Source organism: Coffea arabica, chromosome 6c (genome assembly GCF_036785885.1).
Source record: "Coffea arabica cultivar ET-39 chromosome 6c, Coffea Arabica ET-39 HiFi, whole genome shotgun sequence".
Classification (NCBI taxonomy): domain Eukaryota; kingdom Viridiplantae; phylum Streptophyta; class Magnoliopsida; order Gentianales; family Rubiaceae; genus Coffea; species Coffea arabica.
In genome coordinates, this window is record NC_092320.1 from 3,968,009 (window position 1) to 3,983,632 (window position 15,624).

At 38.9% G+C, this 15,624-nt stretch overlaps 1 protein-coding gene and 1 long non-coding RNA gene across 4 annotated transcripts; both read left to right on the top strand.

Annotated features, from left to right (window-relative positions):
- Positions 1 to 70: 70 nt before the first annotated feature.
- On the top strand, positions 71 to 7,789 carry LOC140008285 (ethylene-insensitive protein 2.2-like). Of its 3 annotated transcripts, none has more exons than XM_072052147.1 (9): positions 71 to 593; positions 1,542 to 1,838; positions 2,081 to 2,394; positions 3,042 to 3,128; positions 3,212 to 3,322; positions 3,413 to 3,625; positions 3,856 to 4,041; positions 4,140 to 6,821; positions 7,147 to 7,789. In XM_072052147.1, the coding sequence occupies exons 3-9, from the start codon at positions 2,119 to 2,121 to the stop codon at positions 7,525 to 7,527; spliced, it is 3,936 nt and encodes a 1,311-aa protein (XP_071908248.1). In that variant the 5' UTR covers positions 71 to 593; positions 1,542 to 1,838; positions 2,081 to 2,118; the 3' UTR covers positions 7,528 to 7,789. The 3 variants fall into 3 exon arrangements, with proteins under 3 accessions (XP_071908248.1, XP_071908249.1, XP_071908250.1); XM_072052148.1 differs by having other exon boundaries at positions 1,542 to 1,691; XM_072052149.1 differs by having other exon boundaries at positions 584 to 804.
- Positions 7,790 to 8,882: 1,093 nt separating this feature from the next.
- Positions 8,883 to 9,306, top strand: LOC140008286 (uncharacterized). Its single transcript, XR_011815672.1, has 2 exons — positions 8,883 to 9,023; positions 9,161 to 9,306. It is a non-coding gene; the product is annotated as an uncharacterized lncRNA (long non-coding RNA).
- Positions 9,307 to 15,624: the final 6,318 nt, after the last annotated feature.

A 15,624-nucleotide genomic window follows, 5' to 3' on the forward strand; every position in this document is an offset into this window, starting at 1 on the left:
CAAACACAGCCTAACCCATATTTCCCGGCACCCGAAATTAGATCCAGATGGGGGACAGAGAGGGCTTTACTGTAGCTTTCAGTTCAAATAAAGTTACCTTTATTTTTCTGTTCTCAAAAAAAAAAAAAAAAAAACCCCCAGGAAATTTTCTTTATTTTTTTATTTTTTTTGTTTTCATTTGTCGCCCTTTTACTCTCTTTCCAAGATAGCTTCTACCAGTACTTAAAAAACATATATGCTGGCAGACTCTCTCTCACTCTCTCTGCACACACTCACACACACAAATTAACAGCTACTAATAACATGGATGCGCACACACTCACCGAGTTTGGATACCCATAATAAATAATAATCTATAAGTATTACCCACAAATATATATGTGTGTGTGTATATATATACATATATCTATATTTATTTGTAGTGTTGTATCTAGATGCATGTAGCTCACTTTCCTGTAGTAGAATTTAATCAACGCGTGGCCTGTTGAAAGCCTCTGATCTTTGCTCTGAAACAGAGGAGGAGAGAGATAGAGAGAAAAAGGGTAAGAGAAAGAGAGAAAAAGGCTTACCAGGTGGAGGAGGAGGATGAGAAGGTAAAAGATTTACAAAACCCTAAAAAGTCATGTACTGCATCTTTGCCACTTGTCAAATCAGTTTCTGACACCCGTACGTAATTGCGTATGCATATCCATATACGCCTGTGCATACGTGTGTCTAATTTCTGCTCTGTCTTGTTGGATTAATTACTGGGAGATACGTCAAATGGTTCATTTTCTTTACTATCTAGATTTCAGATCCATAGCAGTAAGTATCAATTTACGTCTAATTAATGATTTTCCAAATGTTTGTTGGGGATTGAATGTTGCGCCTCGAGGATTAGGGTTTTGATTCTGCAATTGGTGGTTGCTTTTATTTGGATTGTGCTTTTAAGACCTGCTTGCTGTTTTTGGTGCTTTTATTGCGGGCTTGTTTTTAATATCTTGTTGAATGGAATCTTGTAGGCACTTGCAGTATTAGATTAATTAAATTTATGTTTTTTTTTTGGTCGAAGAAAAAATGAATTGATTTGCTTTTTTTCTTTTTTTCTTTTTTAAATTGTTGCTCTCGCATTTCATGCATGACTTGAAATTCATTAGGCGAATGTTTCTAACTCAGCGCACTGATTATTAGTATATTATATGCGCATACCCTTTTATCTACAAACACCAAAAGCTGTGTTCTTTTGTCTGTAGTCTTTTTGTTTAAGTTTTTCAAATTATCTCTTTTACTTTAATGGCCTCTTCTCATGTAATCTTATGGAATTTTTTCTTCTGGGTTTTGAATGCCATTGCCAATTTATGCAAGGAATTGGAAAGTTGTGGTACTTGAGATGGATTAATTTCACACAGTTATCTGTAATTTTCAACTATGCTAGGTATCAATGTTTATGGTAAACCCAGTTTTTAGAGTGTCGATCATTTTGACCTTCTTTTGACATGCAAGATGGAAAATTATCTGCGTCATGGATCAGGGTTGCTATTTAATGCATTCTACTTTATCAGGTTTACGTCAGGAGTTTTGGCAAGGAGGGCATTTTGGACAAAAGTCTTTTTGCAGCATGCCAGATTTCAAACGGTGGTATTTATTTCACGGTGGATCTAACTGGTTAGCCGGAGTCCGGAGTTTCGGGGGACACAACCATCTCTGATCTGGTAGAGAATTTTCTTCAAAGAAAATGAAGTGTATGAAATCAATTTAATTGGGAAGGGTTGTGAGTGCTACTAGCTTCAAAGTCAAATTTTTTGGTTCATCAGTTGTAATCTGACTGGTTGTTCCTATTGGCTTGATCAAGTTTACAGGTGTTATGCCAGATTCTTTTTAAAATTCATGGCTGTCAGATTTGTGTTTGTTCTTCATAGTCTGGAGTGATGATGAAGGAATTAGGTTTTTTTTTTTGTGTGAGCCAAGTTACTAACATTGATCATACAAGTTGCTTGTGCTATTCTGCATGACTGCTGGGGTTGATTGGCATCTCCTCAGATTACTTTTGTGAAGACTGGATATGTAAATAGTACTTTAATAGAATCTGTTGCTTCTCCAGCTATCTCGATGCGCAATTAACAATCAGAATCTTGTGTAATGAACTCTTTTGGAGGAAAAAAAAAGATGGAATTTGACACTTTGACGGACAACCATCAGCCTAGCACTCTTCAGCGGCTATTTCCAGCTGTTGTACCAGTAGTTTTTATTGCAATCTGCTATGTTGATCCTGGAAAGTGGGCTGCAGCTGTGGAGGGTGGCGCACACTTTGGGGTTGATTTGGTGTTTCCAGTACTTATTTTCAATTTTGCTGCCATTCTTTGTCAATACCTATCAGCTCGTATAGCGGTGGTTACTGGTAGAGATCTCGCCCAGGTACTTACTGATCCTTTTTGCAGTCTAATTCCCAATTTATGGATATGGTACTGGTGACTAGCATATACATGTTCTTATCTTCTTTCCTCTTATATTTTGTCTCATGGGAACTTTTTTGTACTAGAAGTTGATACTGTTGTGTCCACTGCAGGACCTATGTTATGGTTTTGTTGCTTGTCTATAGTGATTGCACCATCTGAATGACCCTTTACATCTTGTAGTTGGGGCTGTAAACTATCTGAATGTTACACTAGGAAAACCTTTTAGTATCTGTTAATGTATACCATTCTCATCCAACCATGAACTTTTGTCATGCAAGGTCTTCAGAAGTTATATTCCCTTCTTTAGACTCACTTGGTTTTGTGAAGGTCGTTGATCCGGTTTCCTTGTTCAGTCAAGGAAATAAGCACAATGCTTACAGCCCAAAGTTATATGGAGCCCTGCCGATTGAGATATATATTAGCCTATTAGACTAGCCAAGAGTGTATTTCACATGTTCACCTCTCTGTGTTTTTCGCCATAGCTCCCTATCTCTCAACCTCCGTTAAAAGTTTTATGATACCATTATTATCTCCTATACATTTCTTTTGAATCATCCCATTCCTCCTTTGACTGACTGATTGACGTGGCTTCTTTGGTGTTCCAAGATTTGCAGTGAGGAATATGACAAAATCACCTGTATGCTATTAGGAGTTCAAGCTGAGATCTCAATTATTGCATTGGACCTAATGATGGTAGTTTTTAAGATTTCATGACTTATTTAGAAACTGTGGCTTTGACCATTTCGTATTCATAACAGTTTCTATTTTTATTGCAGGTTTTGGGAACTGCACATGGGCTTAATGTTCTGTTCGGAATTGACCTTTTCACGGGTGTCTTTCTGACTGCTCTTAATGCTGCCTTATTTCCACTTCTTGCTACAGTCCTTGTAGGTCTTGTTGCCTGTGTGTTTTCAGTATATCATTCTTATCGTCCATCTTATTCTGAGTATTGTCATTCTTGTTTCTATGATTCCCAGGAAAACAGCAGAGCAAAATATCTATCCATATGCATCTCAATATTTGTCTTAGTGTCATATATTTTTGGAGTATTGGTTAGTCAACCGGCAAGTCCACTCCCCTTGGGTGGGACAGTGACAAGGTTAAGTGGGGAAAGCGCCTTTGCTTTGATGAGTCTTCTTGGAGCAAGCATTATGCCTCACAACTTTTACCTGCATTCTTCAGTTGTGCAGGTCTCCTCTCCCTCTTCCTCTCCACTCCCTCCCTCCTTCTCTCTCTCTCTCTCTCTCTCTCTCTCTCTCTCTCTGTCTCTCTCTCTCTCTCTCTCTCTGCGTGCGTGTGTGTGAGAGAGAGATAATATGTGCATATGCACTCTGTGATGCATGGCCATCATCCGGTGGTCTTTTCTTTTTTGGAAATGTTTTGAGTATCTGCTTATTGTTATATTTTACCATCCTTGCAGCTGGATCAGGGGCCAAACAATGTTCCCAAGGAAACCTTGTATCATGACCACTTTTTTGCCATTTTTTGCATTTTCAGTGGCATTTTCCTGGTCAATTACGTGCTTATGAACTCAGCTGCAAATGTGTTCTATAGTACCGGTCTTTTGTTGCTTACTTTTCAGGATGCACTGTCCCTGTTGGATCAGGTTGATTCTCTCGTCTCCTCAGTTTTATTTATTAATAACACTCATTATGGATGTCAATACTGGGACTACATTTAAAGTTTGGCTTACTATTGATGCAGGCATTTAGGAGTTCAATTGCATCATTTTGTTTGATAATGTTTATGTTCCTTTTGAGTCAAGTGACTGCATTGACCTGGAATCTTTCTGGACAAGTTGTTGTGCGTGAACTTTTTAAAATGGATATTCCTGGATGGCTTCATCATGCCACAATCAGAATTATTGCAATCATTCCAGCCCTTTACTGTGTGTGGAATTCAGGAGCTGAAGGTATATACCAGTTGCTGATATTCACACAGGTTGTGGTCTCTCTTATGCTTCCATCTTCTGTTATCCCTCTCTTCCGAGTAGCCTCCTCCAGACAATTAATGGGTATCCATAAAATTTCTCAACGGGAGGAATTTTTAGCTCTGAGCACATTTATTGGTATGCTTGGTCTTAAGATTATATTTTTTATAGAGCTAGTATTCGGTGATAGTGATTGGGTGAGTAACTTGAGGTGGAATATCGGGAGTAGTGTGCCAGTTGCTTATGTTACTCTTCTTCTTGCTGCTTCTGTCTCCTTCTTTCTGATGCTTTGGTTAGCAGCCACTCCATTGAAATCAGCCACCTCCCGAACAGATGCTCAGGCATTGGACTTGGCTATGCATCCTACTGTGCCAGAGTCTGGTACAGAAGGAGAGCAAAATGATGTCCTTGTACCGAAATATCAGATAGATAAGCCTACAGGCAAGCGAGAACCACCAGTGACTTTCGAGAAATCCTTGGGTTCGAGTCCTAATCTCAGTTTGCCGGAGACAATTTTTGATTCTGAGAATGTCCTTCCTTTGACAACTATTGAGGAGAATAAATCTGAAGTTACAATTCCAAGTCCCGGCTGTTCTCAGGAGGCATCTCCAATTGTGCCTGACCGGAATTTGGATGCACCTATACATGGTGATATTTCTGATGGTGAGACACAGAATTCTCAGGCCTTGAAAACTGATACAACAGACCTGGCGGAAAAGACACTGCAAGTAGAGAGGGACATACAGACTGTGAAGGATGATGGAGAATCTTGGGAGCTTGAAGAACCAACCAAAGAGGTTCCCGAGATGAACCAGTCATTGACATCTGAGGGTTCAGGATCATTTAGAAGTCTCAGTGGAAAGAGTGATGATGTTGGAAGTGGCACAGGTAGTCTCTCAAGATTAGGAGGTCTAGGCCGTGCAGCAAGGCTCCAATTTGCTGCTGCTCTTGATGAGTTCTGGGGACAGATGTTTAATTTACATGGACAAGCCACAGAAGAAGCAAAGGCTAAGAAACTGGATCTGTTACTGGGGTTAGATCTCAAGTTAGATGCAAAGTCTTCATCAGCATCTGTTAAGTTGGACAGCAGTAGGGCTGATTTTACTGGATGTTTTCCATCTTTGAGTGGACAGGGATCTGATTCTTTGATCAGTTCAAGTTTATATAACTCTCCAAGACAGCAGATGGGGCAAAGCCTGATTGAGTCTTCCTTTGGGGTTCAGAGGGGTTCCTCTCCCTTGTGGTCATCGCCTGTGCAACTTTTTGATGCATATGTGCGGAACTCCAGTCGCAACACTCATGACTCTGGTGAAAGGCGATATTCTAGCATGCACATTCCTGCATCCTCAGATGGCTATGACCAACAGCCGGCTACTATTCATGGGTATGAGCTTGCCTCTTATCTCAATTGGATAGCAAAGGAAAGAGGTTCTGGGATATTGAATGGTCAAATGGAGTCGCCAGCACCAATATCCACGTCCTCTATGTCGTCATCTTTCAGAGAGTCATTTGCTCGTCCTGTGGGAAAGAGACCCCAGAATGGGATGAGTATCTCAAGGCCGCCTGGTTTTCACAACGTCTCTGTCTCTAGGAATAATTCTTTGCAGTCAGAGAGATCAATGTATGATGTTACTTCTCCAAAACCTACTGAAAACCCAAATAGTTCAATCAATGTGAAGAAATTTTACAGCTTGCCCGATATATCTGGTTTTCGAGTACCCTATCAAGAGTCTACATTATCAGATAAGAGTGGTAAATGGGATAATTCAATGGTGAATGCGCAGTCAGTTGGGTCAACCTATGATAGAACCTCTTTGACTGTTTCATCACGGACAGAAGCTCCTCCAGGATTTCATGGACGTTCTCCCTCAAAAGTTTGTAGAGAGCCTTTTTCTTTACAATTCAGCACAAGATCAAGCACTGGGTCTCTCTGGTCTAGACAGCCTTATGAACAGTTTGGTGTGGCTGGTAAAACTCATGCTGAAGGTGAACAGGTGAGAGCTTCATATACTCAAGAGTCTGCCTCTGCAATTGATTTTGAAGCAAGGCTTCTCCAGTCCTTCAGACATAGTGTCGTGAAACTTCTGAAACTGGAAGGATCTGATTGGTTGTTTAGACAGAATGGTGGGGCTGATGAGGATCTTATTGACCGTGTAGCTGCAAGGGAAAAATTCCTGTATGAAGCTGAGACCGTGCAGATGAATTGGCCAAGTAATGTTGGTGAAGCTCAATTTTACTCTGATAGGAAGTCTGGTTCTGCAGTTAAAAGTGATGACATAGATTATACCAAGTTCTCGGTAACATCAGTTCCACACTGTGGAGAGGATTGTGTTTATAAGGTAGATCTGATAATTAGTTTTGGCGTATGGTGCATTCATCGGATATTTGAGCTGTTGCTTATGGAAAGCAGGCCACAGCTTTGGGGAAAATATACTTACGTACTGAATCGCCTCCAGGTATGAATTTTGTGTGTGTGTGAGAGAGAGAGAGAGAGAGCACATTTTTCTCTGCTCCTATGGATCTCTGTCTTTTGCAGTTTACTTTGCAAATGCTATAAATAGCTTGTTGATCAAAACTAATCTGGCTATTTGCTTGAAGAACTTGTAGCAGTTACTAAAATTTTTCTTATCATTCTCTCCGGCCCTTCCCTTGTACTACTTTGCTGGAAACTCGTTGCTTGTCATTTATTTGGTGACCTGATTTTCCCTAGAAGTTCTTTTTACATGGTTGCATCTAATCATCAGCCGATAAAGTGATTGTGATGCATTCTATTTGCAACAGGGGATTGTTGCTCTGGCATTTTTTAGGCCTCGTACGCCAATGACTCCCTGCTTTTGCCTTCAACTCCCAGCTGGATGTCAGCAGAAATCCAGTCCACCAATTTCGAATGGAAGCTTGCCCCCACCTGCAAAACAGAGCAGGGGGAAATGCACGACTGCAGCATCACTTTTGGACATAATAAAGGATATTGAAGTTGCCATCTCTTGTCGGAAGGGACGAACAGGGACTGCAGCTGGTGATGTTGCTTTCCCCAAAGGGAAAGAAAATTTGGCATCAGTTCTCAAACGGTACAAACGTCACTTATCAAATAAGCCAATTGGATCCCAGGATGGCGGATATGGTTCACGCAAGGTGTCATCATCCTTACATTATGGTTCATAGCCCTTGTTTTCAGTTCATGGCAACTTGGTGTATGATATTTGGGTTGCTCAATTCGAAATGCCTCTATCCTTAAAACATGAGTGGTCCTTGGTTGCTGTGAACTTTTTCTTGCGCTCCCTCCTCCCTTCATGTGCATTTGTATCTTTGATCCTGCTTCGGTTTTTCCTGTAAGTCAATGTATACATAGGATAAAGTGTGTTAAATGCGTTATTGCAGCAATGAAAGAAGGGTAGAGAAAAAGGTGAGAGATAATTGTTGCAAATGCGGTTCCCGCCCACCACCAGCACGAGGCACACAGGAAATGACAAATCGGGACAAAAAAAATGTAAAAATAGATTAGTCTTTTTTAGACTTGTAGTCTGAGCCTGCGTTGTTTTTCCTTCTTTTTTTTTTTTGTTTCTTTTGTTTCCGGAGAGGCGAATGTGTTAGTTATATATATATATATATATATATTTTAACAATTCAGAAGATGTAAATATCTTGAACTCAGCACCCTTTCAACAAATCGAGCAGTATTTAGGAAGACAGTTGTAGAAGGCAGGGCTTTTGAAGCTGGAGAGTTCGAATGTGTTTCATTTCAACTGGAAGTCAAAGGTTGAACGGTGCACTGTTCGATCTCTCCAGCTTGGTTTGGGTTATGCACACCTGTGCTACATGTAGGGAATGGTGGGTGGATCAAGGATTGGGCCGGGCATGTGCTAAAATGCTTCAGTATTTAAGGCAAGCACTGGCCCAAGTTGTAATCGTCCAAGGATTGAGTCGGGCCAGGATTGTGCTGAAATGCTTCACAATGATAGAAGTGTAACTTAAATTGTTGGAATGACTTACAGTTGGCAATAGGATTATGAATTAGGACATCAAAAATGGGTTGGAGGGCTTTGGAGTCCAAACACTAGTGCCAACATCTCCTGCTGGCCAACACAAAACAAAAGTGAATTGATGATTAGACAGCGGCACTTCTTTGCGGAATAACATGACAAACTGATGTCAGAAGAGGAGGCATTTCTAGGGGTTTAGTTTTCTTGAAAAGCTTGGGTTACCTATCATTCTTGAGCCAAAGCCAAACAAAAAAAAAAAAACTACTACCCTAGGGAACTCAACACACATACATTATTATTTGCAACCGCGACATCAAGTTGCCCGTTCTCCTCCCACCGTCGAGACAGGCAAAACTTGGATTTATGCGTTTCGTCTGCTGCCACGGCCCATGACCTTCCAACGTTTTCTTTCAACAAAAATAGTATTTTGTTTGTTTTATGAAATCTCTCCTTTTAGCTTCTTGTACATATTCTTATATTTTGCTTTTTATGAAATCATTTTCCTTACAAATTAGCCATCCATCTCATCTACGTGTTGCCCGATTTAGGGCCCTGGACATATTGACCCCTGCGCCAACGAATTTCTCACCTTATCATTATCTTTCGAATTCTGAGTAGAAGGAAGGTCGTCAATCTTTGAGGCGTCTGGCTGTGTTGGCCCAGCCACAGAGAGAGAAGGTACGTACGTTCTTGAATTTCAGCTGGGTATCTATCTATTTGTCCTTGCACTGCTCTCCCTTTCGGTCTTTTTCCTTTTGTGCTTTTGAGTTTTAGTTCAATATATTTACGGTCTTTTTGGTGTGCTTGAACTCTAGTTGGGGAAGCGTATGGGGAATTAGCGTAATTGCGCACTTTGGAAGGCTAAATCGCCTTAGTTTGGTGACTTTAACCGATGCAGGACAGGACAAAAAAAAAAGAATAGTTGTAGCACCATTTCAGCTAGGAGGAATCCGGAGCAAAAGATGGGTTACGTGATAGTGATCTCTTTGCCTCTGATTCTGCTATTCTTGATAGCTGCCATCGCCTGCTACCTACTTGGTAGGGCAAGCGGCCGAGGAGAGGCTGCTGGTAGGCCTCCCCGGTATTATGGGCCTCCAGCGCCTCCAATTGCAGCTCAAATCCCTCCTCCGGAGAAGTAATAGTTTCATTTCCTGGATACAGTGGTACTAATCTTGTATGTTCTCATGTCATGTGTATCATTCTTCTGTTATTATTTTTTTTTTTCCTTTTTTTGGGTTGGTGGTAAATATGTGTGTATCTGCTTCAACATCCAATATGTTGAGAAAGTTAAAATTTATTAATTAGTCAATAAGCACGCCATGGATGGTTTCTATAAATTAATGCCTGAAAAATGCATCTCATGGACGACTGAAAAGGAAGTTCAAAATGCAATCCTCCTGGCAACATAGGAGTTCTCAAGAAAGCAGCAGATGGCCAGAATGATTATTGCAGGGGTTAACCACTACTAAACTTCACGTTATAAGCATCTAATCTAATCGAAGTGATTTTAGTCCGTCTATGTTTTGCCACCTTCTATAGTTGTTATTTTGGCTGTGAAAAGATTAAACCATCTTCAAACCGGCATCCATTTCCCGATTCTGATCCTCCGAAGTATCCGCTTGTTCCCGACCAAATATTTTGTTTGTGATACATCGCCGAGTAAGAATTGATTACTAGGGGAATTGATAGTACATGAAGCTGGTAATTCCAATTGATTCATTTACGTTTAGAATGGAAGATTGTTCAAGCTAACTACATCTAAATGCCTTCAGCAAATTGAGCAACCCCCCCGTGAGTTGGTATTCATGAAAGGAAAGTTGCTCCGCCTGGCTTTTGTGCATGCACACCATTTTTTTTTTTTTTTTTTTGTCAATCGTCGAATTCTAGATTACTTCTACTCCTACTCTACTTATTTATTATCTACAGGTCAAGTGCAGCTAGACGGAGCGATTTTCACCTCTAGATTAAAAGGGTGCACTACAGCACGCTTTGGGATGATTTTCACCTCTAAACCAAAAGGGTGCGCTGTAACACATCTTTGATTTTATTACAGGTGCAGAGGTTTGAACCTGATTTGCAGTCAAATCTGCACCTGATGCTTCATCCTGTGGCTTTAGAATGGGTTGCTCCAGCCGGCTCCTGCGCATCTAGACTTTCATCCACACAATAACTAAGAATGTCTCTGTCTGGTACAAAAGGTGCCATTTATGACCTGAATTGACCCTTAAAAGAAGACAACCAGGATGTCCTCAACATCCTTTCTTGAACTACTAGAATGGCTGGATCGGAGTGGTGGATGCTAGTGGCAGTGTGGACGCTGGTGCATCACAATTTTAGCCGAGAGGACCAGGTAAACAATTGCTTATAGTTAGGGATAGGGCCTCCAAAAGCAAAAGGTTGTTTGGAAATTTTGAGAGCCAACAAGGCGACAGAGTCATAAATAAAGCAATTGACAATTTCTTTTGCTGAGATGGAAGGAGAGGAGACTTCTTTTGTCTGTTTCCTACTACAGCTACTTCACGGATTTGGGGCAGGGACGGTCATACTCCTGCACGGTTAAGGGTCAATATTTGTCCTCAAAATTTTGTGCTGCTGAGATAACACCATGTAACTCGATTTTCGTGTCAAGTGTGGGGCCCACCACTATCTGTTTTGAAAATATATCCTGTGAAAAAAAAGTTACATCGTGTTTAACCAATGTTACGCGCAGTACAAAATGAGGACAACCGGCACAAACGTTTGTGCCCCGTATCCCTACTTCACAGGCACCCCGACATGGCCATATCTGATGTCACCGGAGTCTCATTCCACCGGAGTATTTGACAACAATACATATGTTAGTTGCCCGTTTCGGCAACTTTCACTCGTTTCCCTGCGATACTTGCCACTGAGTACTACTACTTTGCTCGTGAATTTCACATACCAACTCTTCTTTTTTCGTTTCACATGTGAATCGGTCATGAGCTAAGTACATTTCAACCCCATCACACCAACGAAGCAGCTTCTCTCCTTTTATTTTAAATAAAAATAAAGTGATTAAGACATAAATAATCTACTAATAGATTCCTCTCACCTAATTGACTCGGATGAATAAGTTGTGTTCCGTTTTAGGCCTAATGAAAACTTAAAGAAATAGTACAACCAACTAATTCTAATTTAGTTGATCACCACATGTCTTTGTGAGTAAAAGGTCAAGATTTTCAAATATTATTCTTCATCAAAAGTTACACAGCATAACGTAACTTCTCTTAAATTCATATGGATATTTCTTGTTCTCGTATGGTCCAATGATGATTTAGTTTTAGTCGATTTTTCGTGATCTTACCCTTCCAGTATATGTTAGAGTATGAGTAAGTGTAAACGTGATAATGGATTAAAAAAAAAAAAGAAAACTTAAATTAATACTAGCACTACTAAGTTAATCCAAGGAAATGGTTGTTGCGCGCTTGCTGCAGTTCCGATACAGAGCACGGGTAAATGTCACCCTCTCCTTTTCTTAAAGGTATCAAAGCGCAGATTCGGGGGCTGAGGAAGCACTACTAGTATTATCTACTGACTGAAGATTTTGATACAGGGGGCCGGCCGGAGGAGGGGAGTGGAATAGAAGTTACTCACACATACTACTATTATTATTGCTCTCTGTCTGTCTTGTCAGACAGATTACTGTTTCCTAGATCTTCTTAATGAGGCAAATAATGACAGTGATCAGCAATTTACTGTGCAAAAATTTAAATTATGGCGATTCCGTTTGTGTTTACGACTAGCTAGTACGTGATGATGATGTGCACTTAGAAATGAATGGGCCGGGGAATTAACCACCACCACCGTCATTAATCACTGTGCAGCTCGTTCGTTCTGTGAAAGGTATAGGTATTTTGTTTGGTAGAGTTTGCTGCTTTAAGAGAGAGAGAGAGAGGGATGATGATGAGAATTGAAGCCAGCTCTTCCACAGGATTGATTGAAAGCAAGAAAATGATGCAGCCGGTGAAGTCTACATGCAATGATCAATAATATCATCCACCAACTCTCTCTTTATCTCCATCTGTGTAACTCCGTCGCTAGCTAATGAAATAGATGGGGAGAAATTCTAGATTTGTCCATTTGTTTACTAGTTCGTTGAACATCTCTCAATAATTTGTTGAATTAAGTAATACAAGCATTAACTAATATGTCATCATTGAATAGTGAATTCTTCCCCCACAGCTCTACCGTGCATCTTAATCTAGACATATAATTATGGGTTTGTTTGAACTCCTGCTTCTCCCAAGAGCTCGGTAACACATTTTAAAATACATCTCAAATACACTTAACAAACATATATAGAAATTAACTAAAAAAAAAAAAAAAGAAAAAGAAAACCCACCCCCCTTTTTGTTCTTTTACTTGCTAATTCATTACCAAAAATCATATTAGGATGAATAAAAAAATTAAAGAAATTTTGTGTAGGAATTGTCAAATGGTGCCTGTTATGTTGATTTTAGGTGATGAGACAGATAGTTTGAGAAGTTCTCTTGCTGCTGCGATGTGAATCCCAGAATCCTATGCCGTCAAGGCGTCAACTGTCAACTAACCTTTGTGTGTTTGTTCCTTAATAACGTCTTCCAACCTTACTCAAAAAAAAAAAAAAAAAAAAAGAGAGTACCGGAAGTCTCTCCCTTTAAAATTACCAGGAGAAAAAGAAACATGGAGGGAAATTTCAAAAATAGCCACCGTATTAAGTACGTTACGTCCTTTATAGCTTATTGGTTTTTTTTTTTTTCGGGCAAGATAGATGTTGTATAACCTACTCTAATCTAATCTAACTATCTAAGAGAAGGTATAGGAAGATGATCAATTAAGATCAGTCACATATTGTGGTCAAATTATGAAAGACAGGGATTGATTCCCAGCATATTGTGGTCAAATTATGAAAGGCAGGAATTGATTCCCAGTATCACCGTGATGGTGATGATCACTGGACCAAATGACCAATGGTCTTTATAGCCTAATGGTGATTCCTAACTTTGACGAACTCGTCTGGTATATTACTAATGATGATGATTGTACAAGTCATCCTCTTTGACCGCGGAGCAGGGATTGAGTCTGAACTCGTTCCCCGCAGCATCTCACCAACTACCGCTGGATTATCTAATTGAATTTCCTGAAATGATTGAACCGCAACTACAAAACCATTGAAAAGAAATAATTTTTTTTTATCTGTGTAATATCTAAAATCAATTTTAGGAACATGACTTCAGACAGTATCTAATTAGATTTTCTGGCCTAAATTTCCGCCTTTATCATTCCTATTAATTGGTCGTAATTTCCTAAAGACGCGTGGAAAAATGTTTTTTTTTTTTTTTTAAACTATCCACAAATTAGAGTAGCCACCCGAGTTCAAGGTGCCTAACACTTGAACCAAGCGCACTCGCGATTGTACGGTCTTTTTTTGAACTTCCGTTCAATCATGCACGTAATTGCAACTGCAATTTGTGCGCGGCCCCACTCCCCGCGCCTAATTAGTACTGACCGGTCTAAAGACGGACACGTTCTATGCACGGCAATCAAGAATGTTACGAAAAAATAAATAAATAATTATGAGAATATATAATCCATAAAAATTTAAAAAACAATCGTTAAACCTATAAAAGGTCAAGCAATTTTTAGCTATCCCTTCTTGCTTCGGCCATTATAAATTCCATCCCTTCGTTGCTGAAAAAAATTTAAAACAAAAAAAAAATTTTAGCTACTGTAGTCTATAGTACAAACATGCATTACAAAAAAAAAAAAGGTGGTATAACACATAAAACATGTCATATTAAATTACAATAGATCTAAGGCCAAATCATATTTGCTAGATGCCAATTCATTTCTCAACCATCATGTCCAACATTCAAAAAATTTCAAATGGCCCAAAAAGAAATTCTAGGAATGGCCCAAAAATTTCAAAACCTATTGGTATTGAAATTAATAATAAATCAAAAAGAAATGGCCATTCCACTATTCAAAAATTTCATAATTTCTAAATAAACTATTTCAACATTTTCTTTTCTATCTTATAAATCTAAATCCATAATAAAATACTATCAAAAGTATCATATCATAGTGATAAAATTATTATTATAGCTGTTCATAAAATAGTAGGCATGGACATGAAAAATTTAACACATTTTTCTTAAATTATATTAGATAATCTTATAATTATATAGAAAAATAAATTAAAACCCATTACACAAGGGTATTTTAGGATATTCATTTAAAAATTTGATCAAGTCAATATTATTTTAAGATTTTATTATTAAAACTATCAAATCAAATAAGGTAGGTAAAATTTTTCAAATTTTAAGGGAGTTCAATAAAATTATTAGAAACCTCGCCTTGCCTCGCCTCCTCAGGAGGTTTCTGAAATTTTCCCTATTTTATAACTGCATGAATTATAAGGGCAGCTCCAATGGGCGTGTAATGGGGACCCATTACACCCCTCCATGACACGGCTCCATCATTCTGATTACACGCATCATACATATGATGCGTGTAATCCATTGAATTTTCTTCCTTTGGCAACGGTAAAATTTCAGCGAGGGGCAGATTTAACATTTGAAGTATTTGAAGTATCAAATATTTGTTTAATTTCCTACATAATTATTTTTAAAAAAATAACAATATATTATTTTTGAAACATAGAAAAAGATATATTATTCAAACTTAAAAATTAATAATATCATTTTTAGAAAATAAAAAAATTCAAAATGTACAAAATTTAACGAAAGTTAGTACTTTATTTTTTAAAAATAACAAAATTAGTTTTAAAAATTACTTTATTTATTTATGGGATATGAGTTATGCATTATTAAAATAAATATTTGATTAATTGTGGACCCATGCTATTACACCTTGTGGAGTGTAATCCATTGTGAGTGAAAGTGTAATAAAAAAGGAGAAAGTGGAATGCTGACGTGGCATGTGGATTACACTCCACAAAATGTAATAGCATTGTGGATGCTCCAAGTGTATCATGTGAAAGAGAATAAAATCAAAAGGTGGGTAGGTGTAATGACTATTTCAGGGAAACTGCCAGAAAGCTCAAGGAAGGTATCTGAAAATTGCCAAATCTTTTCACCGGGCTACCAACCACAAATCAGTGAAAAGCCCATGTACCATGCCATTCCCACGTATACCCCTACCAACCGTCCAATTTATGACCGATCAATGGTCCTGATTCATATTCAACCAAGGCCTGCTTAGCAATGATTGCCACCATCCCCCGCCCTTACTCTTTCTCTCCCTTGTGCTCTCGAGT